At 46.5% G+C, this 15822-nt stretch overlaps 1 protein-coding gene across 1 annotated transcript in view; it reads right to left on the bottom strand.

The window, feature by feature from the left end:
• The window catches only part of MYO5B (myosin VB), a gene marked incomplete at its 5' end in the record, with an annotated part of 152437 nt that overhangs the window by 116684 nt on the left and 19931 nt on the right, over positions 1-15822 (bottom strand). Inside the window, 2 exons of the mRNA XM_082497611.1 lie at positions 2196-2367; positions 5946-6056. Coding sequence (XP_082353737.1) covers positions 2196-2367; positions 5946-6056 — 283 coding nt within the window. The remainder of the gene's footprint in view (positions 1-2195; positions 2368-5945; positions 6057-15822) is intronic.

Raw genomic sequence — 15822 nt, forward strand, 5'->3', positions numbered from 1 at the left:
AGGGCTTTTCAGGGCTTGTGTTAGTTGTTTTGATTTTGTTGTTTGGTTTTTTGGGTTGTTGTTTTGTTTTTTGTTTTTTTTTTAATACGGTGCTTGGAGAAAAGAAAGGATGAGAAGGGAACAGGGAAGAACTAATTCTTATCTCAGCATCTCCTTCAAAGCGTTATGCTTTGATAGCAAGGCTGTAAGCTCCAGTACAGCTACAGAGGAGGTGAGAAAAGCAAATATATAATAATCTTCATTGTGTGAAGCCAGACTTTGCAGGAGGAGTGAGAAGAAGGGCTAAACAGTGCCTGAGCCATCACTTCAGTAAAGCAATTCCTATGCAACCAAAGCTCTGCTAGACCCAAACAAATATTCCGGATTTTCCCCGGCTTAAATTCTGTGTAAAAGCTCATAACAAAGAATGTACTCAAATCAAAATGAAATACATAAGTCACAGGAAAGGAATGCCAGAGTCTGCATTAAAGCTTTAAAGTCTCTTTCCTCTCCAGCCATAGGAACACCATTCCTGCCCAGAGGAGGCAGCGAGCCCAGGAATTAATGAGAGGCAAAGCCACGTGTGGTGCTACCGTGGGCTCGAGGGAGCTGCTCTGCACCCTGCACAACTGAAGTTCCATCTCCAAAGTATCCTCAAGATTTTGCCGGTTTAAATTATTGTAAGGGAGCTCTGGAGAGCACGTGGCTGGTGGATGTGGGTGCTGTGCTCCCAGCCTGGCCGATTCGGGGCTGGGGCACACTCAAATTACAGCAAAGCACGGGAACTCTCAGCTTGAAGCAAACACCACCATACGTGACTTAACCCGCAATGAAAGGCAAAGGTCAGCAAAGTCACGTTACCTGCCTCCGTGGGGTACTAATCCAACAGCTTCACCTCACCATGCCCTCCTCCTGTTTGCTTTTTGGTTCTGTTCAGGTCACATATCTTTTTCCTTTAGTCACCGAAAACACTCCTGCAGCCACGACGCACACCGCGCTGCAGTTGCCTCAGCCCTTGCTGCCAGATAAGCACTTTTCTCCCCTTCTCAACTACTTTATAACACAGAGCACAAGGTACGCTGCACCTGCACAGGGCTTTGTAGCTAAACCCACACTTGCTAAGCCTGAACCTGTGCATCTTCACTAACGCGATGCCACGCTCGAGATTATCATAAACCTTCACGAGAAGCCACGCTAACGAAACCTCACCGATTTCGGATGAAAGCAGCTGACTGGGAGCACACGGGATGCTGCAAAAGGCTGCAAGTTATTCCAGTAGTCTAATATTACACATCGTTACAAATTTAAAGGAAAATCACTACTATTATCAGCTGCTAAGGCCACACATTTCAAGGCCGTTACTTTAAAGAAGAGTCTCCTCCTGCCAAGCGTTTTCTCAGCAAAAGCTGCAACGCTTAATCGTAGCTGTATGTACCAGCCTTAACCCTGCCGCACAAACAGTCCCATGCTCTTTGCCGAAATCTTAACTCATCACTCAGAGAATCGTTAGTCTGCATCACTGCTAGCAAGGTCATCTCGAGTGCCAGCGAGAGGGTTCAACATTCAATATTCTTCAACGTAACTGAATAAGAACGGCTGAATTGCCTTCTTCCTTCGTTTTTAGGTTGTAGTTTGTTGCCATCCATTCACAGGTAACTGAATGGTTTTGGCAGGCCACCCCTTCCCAGGAAGGACAAACCCAACCTCACACCTGCCCTCCTTCTGCTTTGAAGAGTTCAATGACCCACAAAGTCATCAAGAAAAGGAAGGAAACAACAGAGCAGCAAGGGTTTTTTTTTTTTTTTTTTGCAGTCTTTCAGGAGGAAAACCCGCTATGGACATTTCTCAGTCGGAGCGCATCTTTCTGGCACACTGCTGTTCTCCAGGAGTTTTCTACGTCCTACTTTTTTCCCCATAGACTGCCAAGAGCTCGCAAAGTTGGCCTCAAACTCATCTGACAAGATGTTTCCACCAAGAGTTACATACATGGACCATCAGCTCAGGAAGTTCACAGTGCACTAAACGTCAAAAACCACCTCCAGTTTTGCAACCAAAAGCTTGTTGGCACACGCTCCTGTCTCCCACCCGTCCCAAATTCACAGCCCCCAGACCTTCCTCATGCCACAGCCTCTGGCTTATGGTCTCAAGAGGTTTCTATGTGGACATGTTTTAACCTACTCCTTTCCAGAAGTTGAACACGTGGCCTGGACACTCACCGCAGTATGTATAGATGTGGTTGGACTCAAGGAACCTGACTTTGAGGTTGTGGAGGACTGCGGGCTCGTGCAAGTAGCTGAGGGCTGTCAGGTCATTCTCTCCCACCAGAATATCTGGGTTGCGCAGGAAAGGCAGCTCATTTCCTTGGAGGTCAATAGGATATTCGTAGAGCTGAAGAGACACACATGAGGAACATGAGAACCCAAAACCAACAACTCCTTTAATGTCTTATAACTTATCCAAGCATAACTCCATGCTCACACTATAAAATACTAACACATCCTGCTCTAAATGAAACGAAAGCCCCTTTATACTAAATGCTATAGGGACCTGCATGATACACTACCAGGTGAACAGGTAGTTCCCTGGGTAAACGGCTTTAGCTGGTCCTGGTGGACACTGATGGTCCACAAGCACCAACCTGAGCACACCTGAGCTGTTTTCAGGCCAGCCTTGGGACAAACAGCCTTTAGCCAGCTCCGAGTAGTAACAGGTACCATACTGAAACCACAGCTTCATCCGATCCAAGCATTTTCAAAAAATAGCCTCATTTTAAACTAGACCATATTCTTCCCATCAGAGTGATTTCTCAACTCATTTTTAATTCGCTTTCCTTTAATACTAAAAACCTTACACCCCTTCAGGCAGACAAGGACAGAGAGAAGCACGGACACCCTGCTGCTTCAATATCTGAAAAGCCAGGTTACGCCATTGAAGCATACGGCGGCCCATATGCTAACTATTTTTGGCTCATCCCCAAACGAACAGGAGAGCCACCAACTAAAGAAAAAGTGTATTTTTTTTTCTTTTGCAGTGGGAGGGGAAAGGAGAAAAAAAAAAAAAAAAAAAAATCGCCTGCAATGTTGCTTCCCGTGGGGTGTCTCAGGATGGGGTCCTGATGCTCAACTCCCAGTAGAAGGGAAGAATCCCAGTTTGCAAGCAGAAGGGCACCACTACCATCGCATTGGCACTGGCTCGCTGCCCGTGCAAACAGCACAAGAGCTGACCCAAGCGCCCAAGGACAGGGTCACACAGCACGTCTGACAACCTCAGGCTTGTTTTATACTCCGATTCCACGTTGCCAACGCTAATTTTCAAGAGTTTTCACTCAGTCTCACATCTTAATGGCAAACACACCAGGGATCCCTGGTGATATTTAAAAATCAGCTCTTCATTCAGGAGGAGTACTCTTGCATGCAGAGTACAGCCAGAAACCACAAAATCCATGAAAATTCACTTAAAGCACAAGGACAAAAGAGAAGCACTAAACAGTTGGGTAATGCATGTTGGCTGTCAGGAACAAAAGGCTTTCAACAGCTTCGAATCCCCCGAAGATATGTATGCTCGGTATCTCCATCTGATGCACACGTGCGCCGTTCCCCTTCGCTAAAGCTTTTCAGCCCAACGTGACTTGGTTCCAAGCAGGGTTTCGTATGGTAGAGCATCAAACAGGGGTCTCTGGGAGCACCCACACTAAGCAGCGGTCTCTTGCACAACCCCAAAATGAGATGTTCCTGTGTTTCACCGTGACCGTGACGTGCTTATTAAGCTACTACCTACAACACCTAGTAATAATTTAATCTCCTTGTACTTTAATATTGCTGACCCGAAACTCAGCTGTACAAAAAGGCTAGACCTTGCAGGACCTCTTAGCCACTTTGGTTTCCAGGGAAATATCCAGATTAAAGAGCAAAAAGAAAAATCTTCCCCCCTCCCAAATACTAAAACTGCTGAAGATCTCAACCAGAAAAGAAGGATGGAGGTTGCAGTGCTCGGCAGTATTTGCAGATGTCCTTTGCACCACTAGCAGTTGGAAGAAGCTGCTGTGGACGAGATGGGCGCCCACCTGCACCCTGGCACCCATCTCTGCTGGGCACCCCAAAAGGGCACCCACTAGCGCTGCGCATGAAACCTGCGCTGGAGTTAAAGCCTGTAGCGCTTTTCACACCTGTCACCAGTTTCTTGCAAAAGCTTGAGCACTGCTGCTTGGTTTCTCCAAGGTTTCCATCTTCTTGCCTCAGGAGCAAGAGAAAAAGCATGTGAGAAACCTGCAGTGAGGGTCACCCCTGTGGCATCCGATGGCACTGGGAGGCAGGGACAAGCTGCTGTGTGGAATAACTGGAACAGTGGAAACATGTCAATCATGAGCATCATGCTTGCATAATGAGCACAAAGCATGATGTCATCTGAGAAAAAGATATGCTCAAACAATGATTGATATGATGTGGAAGAGGGACCGATAGACACGGGACAGTGAATCCAGGAGATCAAACCACAGGGCTACTGGGCAGGGAGCCCACCAAGAAGCAAGAGGCATCTTCTCATGGTCCTACAAGAATATACCTGGCGCTTCCAAGGGACAGTGAGATGGCATCTGAGCATCTCCTCATCCAGATTTATCACCATGGAGGGGAAAAAAGCATCTCCAAGAGGAGCATAATCCATCCTTTACCCTCCTCAAAAAGCTGCCCTATGCTGGAAGACCAAATTGGGGAGGACGAGCACAGTTTGGGGCTGCCCCGGGGAGAGCCAACAGCATCCTGCACTGGGTGCAGATTTCAACGTGAATGACTTTCTTCGCAAACCTGACATATTCACGTACTGCAAAGAACCCGCGCTTGCGCTGCTCTGGAAGAAGAAATGTTTTGATGAATAGCCTAATCAAGCGTGTCTCATTCCTGTTCTCCATCTTCCCATTAAGTAATAGGGTGAAAATATTCCCCGCAGTATGGAAATGGTCAGCTGGCAGGGGACACGAATTACTTGCCCTCCTCTGAGCTTTTTCAATTTGGAGAAAGTGGCCTCTATTAACTCTTTTAGCAACAGAGCAGATCACCCTCTAGACAATCACGAAAACCCCGTCTGCTCAGTGACGAAAGCTCATTTAGGTGGAATTCTTCATTAAAAATGTATTTATTCCTCCTGCTACACCATGCACCACGTGTGGGACATGCACCTCATGGCAGGCACATAGCCAGACTGCTTCCTTCCCATAAACCACTCAAAGTTTGAAGCTGATGCAAATGCCAGGGTTAACTTCAGCTACAATCCCCCGTTGTTACCCAACGTCCCACCCCCTGAGCTTTTTGTGCAGGACAGAAAGCAGCTGCTCTTCCCCAGCCTCCATCCTGCTTTGGGAATGATTTATCGGCGGCTGCACACACGCCGGGAACCTGGGCTGTTCGTGCATTTGAAAGCAGCACTTGCTAAAAAAACATCTACATTTAAATGAGTTTCTCGTTTTTGTCTTTTAGAGCTTTTTTATTTAAAAAAAATGGAGAAAAAAGGGGTTTACATAAGACTATACTTAAAGAGAAAAACTAAGGCGTGGAGAAAGTTGTTGCACAGCAGTCGCTTCTGCTCTGTATGTGATTTCTCCATCAGTACCAAGTTTGAGCAGATGCCACCAGCCGTGGTCTTTGCAATTGGTTCGGCAACAAAAAGCATAAGCTGATATTTCTAACATATTGCTGCTATATAAAAAGAAAATTAAAAAATCATTCTGATATCACAGACTATTACAACTTTGCCAGGGGATGAAAAGAGATAAGAGAGGTCAAGGGTTTTCTCACAACCTACTTTAACACAAGTATCTGGGGAGAGAGCAGGCAGGGAGAAGCTGGAAGCATTAAGGCAACGAAACACATTTTAAAATACTTCCTAAAAAAATATGAGATGGCTCAGGCTTCTTCACACATTAATTCGAAGCTTTAAATTACTGAAAAGAATAACGATGTTCAAAAGCTTACAGTTTCATCTTCAAGTTTCAGATGGAGGCTTTTATCTCCCTCTTTGTAATCCTTGATAATTTCTGCCGATCTCCAAACTTCATCAGGGTCAGGAATCCAAACCCTGGTGTACTGGAGAGGAGGGGAAAAAAAAGAAAGAAAAAAACTTAAGCACAAGGAAACCTCAGGAAATTAAATCATAAATAAATTAATTCACCATGGATACAATCCCACACTCATTGTAAAGTCAGTGCAGCTGAACCATTTATTTCAGTCCAAAAAAAAAAAAATTCTAATTTTAGGTTTTGGGTAAATTATAGACCAGAAGTCTGATTTTCAATCAGACTTTCAATCAGGCATCTCCTGGACGAGGTGAACACTGGCTTGTTACCAATCTAACGAAGCGGGATACGGACTCAAGGTAAAAGTGAAATTTAATTTCCCTGGAAAAAAAAAAAACAACAGCCTTCTAGAAGTTTTTATGAAATAAGCAGTTTCCCCCCAGCAGACTGTACACCAAAGCATATTTCTTCTGCACAGAACAACGATAGGTTGCTCTCCACAGAGCAAGCCTTAACCCAAACCCAACGCTGTTGAGCTAAGTGAGTAATAGAAGCCACCAAAGCCAACTTCTTCGACTGGAGACAAACCTGCAAACAGGCTTCAAGGCTCCAGAAAAACATTTAGATGCAACATTTAGCCTTTTTAGCATCTCCAATGTTCAGGCCACCCTTATGCCTCAGAGGAAACCCCAAAGGTGGACCCGTATAGCCCAGCCAAAGTGTCCGTGAAGGGACAAAATCCAAGAGCGAGCAGCACCGCTCACAAGGAACCAGATTATGGCATTACTCACCTTCTCCTAATGAGATTTATTTTGCTTTTATGATGCAGAGATAAATAGTCTGCCCAGGCTGCATAAAGGCACATCCTCATGCCAAGCAAGTAACTGTTGCTGTGCAAGACACCTCCAGTACTCGCTCTCAGGAGCTGGGACAAACGCATCGCAGACCCAGCAGTAACGCTGCAACCTCCATGCACAGGTTTCCCTCACCCTCTGCATCCACCTTTCTTTTTACCAGAGCAGGTACCAGTTTCCCTGCTCATCGGGCTGCCAGGGCAGGGTCCCGAGAACGAGGAACCCAAAATTGCTCTACCCTTGCAAGGGCTCACTTCGAGTCAGGCTTTTTTTTTTTTTTTTTTTTGGTGGAAACAGTCCCATAAAGCCAGCCTGATGTTGGACTCAGCCAGGCAACACAGAGTCTATAGGAACCCTTCAACGACCACTGATTTATTGGCATTTTTGGGGACGTGCTCCCCCTCCAACTCTTCCTGTTGATTGAAATAATATCTATATAAACCTATTCTTACACAAAACACAAGGTGTTGGGGCAAACGACAGCAAATCCAAGCGACACCAGCACCGTAGCACCAAAGACAGCTTTGTCCCTCATCTTAAAACCAAGAGGCAAATAATGCTTGGAGCAACCCAGGAGTTAAAGCAGCAGCAGCAGCTGTCTAACAGTCTGCTCTGCAGCTGAAGAGCAATAGATTTTTATATGTACCGTGTTTCATTATTTTTAGAGTTGCTCAATAGCTACAGCAGCGGGAACCCTTGGATGCTAATGGAGCTAAACAAATATACTGCTGGAACAGCAGTTTTATCCGGGGGGGGGGGAGGGGGATATAAAATGATAAAATGAATAAGTAGAATTTTCTCAGCACACCACCTCTGGCACCCCAAAAAGCCTCCTGTGCTTTCCCTGCCACGAGGGAGGGAGACCGCCACAGGGAAAGGGCCGGTTCGGGACCCTCAGCCCAATCTCCCCTGTCCCCTCCAAAAGCAGCCTTGCAAGAGATGTAGCATCCTTGCAGGACAACCAGGAGCCCCATCTTTGCTCGGACCACGAAACCAGGAGTAGGTGCAGCTGGTGATGCATTACTCAGCTTTCCTCACCCTCTGATCCTCGTCCCAGTTTCTCCAGGCTCTGCCACTACGGGAAGGGTTTTATGGACCATTGCTGCAGCTCTCGCTCCTCCTGCAAAGTGCCTTGCCTGCCTTTTCATCTCCACCGCTGTGGTTTCATCCAGTGCCAGCTCTCTCCTGGCAGAAGAGAGATCAAACACGCTCTAGAAATGCCCAGAATAGCCAGGGATCAGGATGTACCCGGCTCGAGGCAGCCTCAGAAACAAGATGTTGCTGGTCTTGGCTGGAATCCTGCAAATTCTCCACCTGCACACGGAGCTGGGCTGAGCCATGGAACTGCCTGGACAGATGGATGCAGAGAGGGGCACAATGACCTCAAAGCAACCCAAAATCTCAGGTGGTATTTGCACAGTGGATGAAATTTGGGTCTGCCTCCAGCAGTGGTAAGAGGTCATGTTGGCACCTCTAGGCATTTCATCACTGACCACGGCCAGGAGCCATCCAACACCCAGGTGAGATGCAGGAACCACTGGCAGAACATAGCAGCTCTCAGCATCCACCACCCAGGGATGGACTTACAAGCCGGTGGTGCAAAACTTCACAGCCCATCAGCCACCCCAACCACAAAACTATAGAATTTTAATAATAAAACTGATTCTCCAAGACTCTTTGTATACACCCATGTGCAAGGGATCATGCAATAGAGAAGGCAATAGACATGGGTGTTTGCAAGGTCTCAGAAGCCCTGGGGGTAACTCATTCCCCAGCTGGGAGATCCCGAATGCGACCACAGCTGCAGCACAAGCACTCCCTGCACCAAGCACTTCGCATCCCGCTAAATAGCTGTCAGCTGTTAGAAGAGGCTGTTATGAATGCATTTCCCCAAGCATCTATAATGCTGTCCTCTCGCGCGTGCACGCACACGCATGTTCAAAAAGGGGACCACGATTTTTTTGTTGAGCATTTTCACCATCCTCCCCTCGTTGCTGTGCTCCAGCAGAGACGCAAGCCCTCCAGGCAGGGCAGGCTGCTACACAAACCTACATCCAACACTTCCCTTTCACCCATAAACCCCAAGTATGTCGAACCGTCCAGCGCCAAAAATAAAAGCACTTTGCCGTTCTTAGATCTTTACAAAGCGAGCTTTCATTAAAAGCTGCGGGAGCTCGGAGACAGCCCATGGCGGGGGCACGCTGGAGCGCCACGCTCGCATCGCCTGCCTCCGACTTCTGCAACCCGCTCCCTCCGAAGCTGCTTCACCCACCGTACGTCTGCCAATTAAATTCATATAGATGAGAGCCACCAGGTCACTGAAAGCATGCCCCCAGACAGGTACCCACCCGGGCAGGAGGAGAGCATCTCCATGAACCTCTACTGCCATAATCTTACCTCTGGCATAATTACTGCGCTTTATATGCCATGTCCTGGCTTCATTAGCTTTCACGGCCTCTTGATCTTTCAGAAGAGCTTGTTATGTTATGAAAGGGCAGGCAGGTCCACCTCAAAGCACTGGGACTGGAGGATTAGCCTGACTTCAGGCTCGGGAGACACAACCCTGGACAAATCACTTAACCTCCCAACACTCCTATGTTACCAGCTGGGAGGGTAGAAAGAAAAGCATGTCTTTAATTCTTGGGGACGCCTTTGAACGAGGCGTTAGCATTAATCAGAAATAGCTCCGTGTGGTCAGACTCTCAAGAAAGAAAATAAAATAAGAAAATCTATTTTGGTTTTGGGTTTTTTTTTAAACCGGATTCCCAATAAAACCAAAACAATTCGTTGCTCTCGGAGCCTCTTGCATTATTCCACTCAGATTAAGCAGAAGCTTAATAAATTCAATGTCCACCTCCTGATTTGATTTAGATTTTAGCAGGCTGCCGCTGCAGACTGAAACAAACATTAAATTAGAAGAGGCAGGTGCTGTTTGAAAGCCCTCGGTGCTGGCCAAAGGCATTCCCAGCAAATTCCGGGAGATGCGCTCGGTGAATGTTCCAGTGCAGCGGGAAGAGATACTGGTCTGCACAGGAGGAGTTAAACCTGCTGTGTGGACAGAGTATAAACTTCCATTGAAGAAAGAAAACAGTATAGTTTTCCATTAAATTAAGGAAAAAAAATTGCTTAAAAATTAGGTATCTCGGTTTAGTCTGGGCTGTTTGGTGGTTGCAATAGTCTTTGTGGCAAGCTGGAAGTCAGCAAATCCATCTTTATCATTATTGTTTTTTAATCCCCTGAGTTATTTCAGGAATGGCAATAATCACAGCCGACCCTGGGAAGTTTTCATTGCTCCTGGATAAAGGGCATTTTTCCAGGGGCATCCTTCCAACAGGACCGCAGTCAGAGGGAGGGCACAGCAGAAAACCCACAATACTGGCGATACAATAGCACCAACCGCCTAGCAATTAAGAATTCAGTAACGAAGATTAAGATATACTATCGCATGACCAAGGTTCTTCCACACAGGTTAAGAAAAACTTATGAAAGGACTTTAGTAGAAACCAGAGGCAGTGATGTACACCTTCAAAAAAAATCAAAGGTCACGTCAACTAAGAACGAGGAAGAGATTGGGACGAATACCTGTCTATTTTTCTTCATAAAGCAAGCACAATTTTACTTTTCCCTACGCTGCAGTGGGCTTATTGCCAACCTCATTCTATGTTGTTCAAAGAAATGACGTGATCCAGTATTACTGGATGCTCTTCAAGAGGAAAAAACACACATATGAAAGAAGAGACAGCACGAGCTTCAGTCCTGGCTTCCCCAAGAACAATTGCATTTATACATACAGCATGTGAATGATTAAGCAGCTTACTTCAAAACAGCCCAACAACAACCATTCAGCTCTCACAAGCCACCTATTCCTAAAATTAAAGTTTTCCCAAACTTTGCTTTTCCCAAGTAAAAAGAACAAAACGCAAACCCTAGCTTAAGTTAAAATGGATCATACCTGACAGCACAATTCAGGGTTTGGATGTCATTTTTCTTGTCACTATGTTGTGGTTTTGGGGTTTTTTTTAAACCAATATTTAAAGTTAACTCCACAGAGATAATTTAAAGAGGCTCTTGCAGGGAAAAAAAAAAAAAAAAAACAAAAAAAAAACAACAACAGAGGACTCTCCTTGTAGGTACTGTGCATGGATGCTGACAGCATCCTCTTCCACCTCTGCACTAAAGCATTCATTAATTTGCACTGGGGTCACCACTGTATTTTTGCCCATCCACTGGCATTATGCCTACCACAGCAGGACCCCACATCCCCACGATCATCAGGTGGTTATTTATGGAGTTATTTAGCTGTGCTAAATGCCCTTGTGCAAACCACCGCACTTGTTGGTGCTGGGAAGAGCCGCTCCATAGGTGCTGTTAGGAGGAGGGCACGGAAAGGCACCAGCTCCAGGGCTTTCCTGGGCTCCTGCAGCTTTAAAAATCCCTTCTGCCCCACTTGGCAGTGACTCAAGAGAAAAAACTGCTTCACCCGTGACGCAGCAAGACACAGGCGAGGTGCTTCGGCAGCAGGGCAAAAACCTCACTGTTAAGGGACTCGTGTATCATTAACTTTTTAATTATTATTTACAATATCGAACATCAGGGCAGATGGCAAACCATAATCCTCCCTTTTCCCATCCTCTGAATGAGATTTTCATCCCGGGAGTGATTTTTTTTTTCCCCTGCTTGACAGACAAGCAAAGCCCATATTTAGGTCAGAGCTCCCCGAGCTGTCCCGTGACTCCGGGACCCGCTGACCCCTGCATCTCACCCCAAGCTGGCTTCTCTGTCTGCTGCCGGGTACCGCTGGCTGGCAAACCCTCACAAGGGTCAGGAGGGGACGGCAGAGGGTTTCACTGCTTGGTGCAGAGCGGGCAGAGATGCTCTGGTGCCATACATGCCTCCACTACCCAATTTCTGCAGTGCCGGTACCCGATGCTGGGATGCCACGCATCCCCAGCACCAGCCCAGCATCCCCAGCACAGACCTCTAAGAGGAAAAGAGCCACTTCTTTCTCAGCATAGAAACCCGGGAAGTAGAGGTCATGACTCGCAAATCAACATTTCAACACGCAGCAAGAGACACACACTACCCCAAAGTCTTGCCGAAGGGGTCGGGCAAAAAAAAATAATAGTCTTTTACTTGTTAAAAAAAACATAAAAAACATCATTTTGAGCTACAGAATGCAAATGTAAACTTGCTGAGAGCGTTAAATGCAAACGGAAAGACAGCGGCGTGCTGCAGAAGCATCTCTAATTACTCAACGTGAGAATGAGCAATTTATGCGTTTCCCAGAGCTGATAAAAAACACACAAATCCAAACAGCCGGTGCCAAAGCAGATGAGCGTAATCTACACTGCGGCTCATGTTCCCCATCCTCCTCGTGCTATCAGCATGGAGACAGACCCAGGGAAAGCACACAAATGCACACCCAGACTGTACCCCTGTCAAGGCGGGGCTCCTAAATTTTGGGGAGCTTCTCTGCACATCCCAGAGCGCCAGCAGGAGCTGCTTGGTTTGAGCTCGGAAAGCAACATGCTTCGCTGGTGCCTCCTAGGTATGGGGATATTTTCCTCCCCCTCCCCGAAGAGCTGTCACGCTGATGGATGGGCTCCATGGCTCCCACCAGCACTAAATCTGCTCTATTTCTATTTGTTGAATTTTATTCCCCTGCCCAAATTAACTCAGACGATGATTTGCATAAAGTGTCACAGCAGCTGAGCAGTACTCAGCTGCTCGGACAAGCAGCATCTCCAGCATTTATCCACCAGCTCGTTAGCAGCATTTCTAATGAAGGGGGGTTTTAAAGGCTTTGGTTCATCATTGCACCAGCTTCATCTTGCCAACGGCAGAGGTAAAACTGGCACCGAGCAGAGCGGGGCTGCAGGTGAGCCCCAACACCAAGCGTACCCCCCCATATTGCTACCCTGAAAGGCTTTACTTTAATTAAACATGATTTCCAGGACTAATCAATAGTCTCATACGTAACTAACAGCCAACTCATGTCTTCCCATCATCTCCCCTACCATTTCTTCCACAGCATCTCAGCGCTGCTCATTACTGCAGGCTTAATTAAGACTGACGGGTTCAGCATCAAGGTCTCGGGCACACACACAGCCCCGCTCTCACTGCGGCAATGGGCTGAAATGCAAAATCCCTCTTGCAATAAGTCATTAGATGCTGCAAAACCAGGAAGAGCCCCAGGTGCTTTGGGACAGTGCAAATAAACCATTCTGTCTTAATTTGGGGGGAAAAGCAGTCCCTCCTGGGCTGGGAAGCAATCCCCTCATAGGCCACGATTTGATCTGGGAAGCGCAAAAACTCTTTTAGTTTTACTTTGCTCCTCTGCTCTTTAAGAAACGATAAAACCAAACCTCTGCCAGGGTCAACAAGACTTCACCCACAGGGAATGTGCATTATCACCTGCATCACTGCTAACGAACCATCTTGCAGAGGCCCGAGATGTCACAGGAGGAGAGTGGTGCCTGGTTAATTGGAGCTGGCAGCACTTGAGGTCGTCTTGTCCATCTCCTTCTGCAGCGGCGCCTTTCCAACCTCACATCAGATTGAGCACAGGAGTCCTTCGCCTTTGGTTGCTCTGAAGCAGAACTAGCGAAGGTTGAGAGCTGGCAGCGGGACAGGCAGGGATGCAGCCAGAAGCCCTATGAAATGAGGGGGTACAAGGCAGGGCTGCCCCTCTGGATGCCTAAGCCTGAATTTAAAGCATGTGCTCCACTGGAGGATCTGCTACAATCCCCAGCAAAGCCCTTCCAAAACTTAATATTCGCTCACATTAAAGAACCGCACCAAGAGCCGCCAGCCATCGGTCTGCTGGGTGGGAGACCATCACCATCCAGTCTCTGCCACGCTGCCAGAAAGAGGGATGCTCTGCCAACCCCCTAAATCACTGTGGAGTCCCTAGGGAAGCACAAAAATGCGACGCTAAAGCCAACCCAGATAATCACGCACTTGACTTGTAGCTCCTCTGGAAGAGCTGCAGGCACCGGGGCAGCAGCAGTTTGGTACAGGGTCCTCAACACCCCCTTCCCAAGCATCTCCCCTGGGTCCAGCACCCATGGGGTGCTCCCAGCCACCACCCACCCAACCCAGCTCCTCCAGTGCTCATTACCTCTTCTTTCGAGTCATGGATTAAAAAATTCCCACATTGCACAGGATCAAGAAAAAAAATGCTTGACCCGGTGTCAAAGGGGAATCAGGATGAGACCTGTTCTACCACCGTCTTAACTCAGCCATGTAGCCGGGTTTTTTTTTTATTCAAGTAAAGGTTACTGGGGTTTTACAGACTTGGTTTTTTTCCTTTTTTAATTAAAAACACCATGCAGGGGTCAAGCATCTCCATAGCATGACTTTTACCAAACAGCCTGTCATATTGCACAAGTTAAACCCTTCCAGGCTACTTTCTGCAAATCCCTGTTGATTGGCATTAATTACCTTTCTCTCATGTAATTCTCGATTAATCAAAACCTTGGACAGTGCTGTGGTGTAATCTTGTCTTCACAACCCAGTTCCCCATCTGAACTCCACTTGAGCACCTCGATGAACATAGGATGGATCCAAAAAATGCTCAATATACACCATATATTTGATTATTAGTGAAGCAGTCAAAAAATGGCCTTTGGGTTTTAATTAAGTAGTTTTAAATGGCCTTTCACCTCAGGTTTTCCCAGTTCTCTTTCTATAATGTAGCCTTGTGATGCTTTAGGGAAATTCATAAGCACGTTCCTTCCCCAGTGCAGTGATCACCCTCCATTAAATGATTTTATATTAAAATGATGCTGGGAGGAGCCAGGCTCAGCAGTACTGGGCAGCCCCAGACACGGGATGCAGCCAGGGAACACCAAGAATTTCAACTGGAAAAGTTAAAAACAGCAGCTGCTTTTAGATTGTAATTGCGGTAACACACATGGCATTCACAGTGTCACAAGCATCTTCTGAAATTTGGGGTACCCACCACCTCGCCTGCCACTTCAGCACTCAGCCGCCCTCCCCACCAGACACTGCCATGCCCAAACAGCACCACCAAAAAATCTACCTTTGATTGCTGAGCCATCTCTCCACCAGACTGGATTTTCAACCTTATTAGAAAGAAGTAATTGGATTAATCAACCTGTAGAGTTATCCCTCACCTCTCCGGAACTCACGCGTTAAAACACCCTCTTGGAGCATCACTTCACACATGCTTAATTCAAAGGGGTTTTGATCTATAGTTGTATTTACGGGGCGTTTCTTCAGCCCTTTCTAAGCAGAGGGGTGTGCTCAAAAGGCCCCCGAGCCAACTTCGCATCTTTTTCATTACTAAGCAACTGTAGGAAAACAAATTGATTACTAAGGATTTAAGTAAGCAACGTTTTACTGGTTATAATTAAAAAAATCCAGCAATAAGCAAGGAGACATTAGCTGCCTGGAGAACAGCACCAGTTGTCAAGACGCAAAGCTGGAACAAATAAATTTAATTAAAGTATTTGAAGTGGTGAACAAATATTCATACACCCCCACTCGCTGGGGGGTGGCAAAGAAAGGGTCTCCTGGAGGGAAGGACTGCTTTTGCATTTTCATTTCATTGCAGTACTTTCCAGGTCTTTGGGAATTTGATTTGTACCCAGCTCCGCTTCTCCCAGGATATCCATACGCCAGAGCTCAGATGCACACTTTTATGACACATTATTCTGTATTAACGTATATATTTTGTGTCTTCTCCCCAGTGAGACAAAGACAATAAGCAAAATTTTGCAATTGCTAAGCTGAAATCAATTCAAAACACATCTCTGAGGAAACTCAAATAAAAGGTAATTTCCTTTTTAATATAGAAAATGGAAGGTACAGTATGGCTAGGCCGTCAGCTACGTTTTCCTCCTTATTTCCTTGTGACTTCAGCTGTCCAGCTAAAATATGGAGATTTGAGCTTTCCAGATCTTTGAGCACTGATATCCCGCAGCCTCTTATTTATATCACACAGCAGATCCCTGGAAA

The sequence above is a fragment of the Vanellus vanellus genome, assembly GCF_965231255.1.
Source record: "Vanellus vanellus genome assembly, chromosome: Z".
In the NCBI taxonomy this organism is placed as follows: Eukaryota; Metazoa; Chordata; class Aves; order Charadriiformes; family Charadriidae; genus Vanellus; species Vanellus vanellus.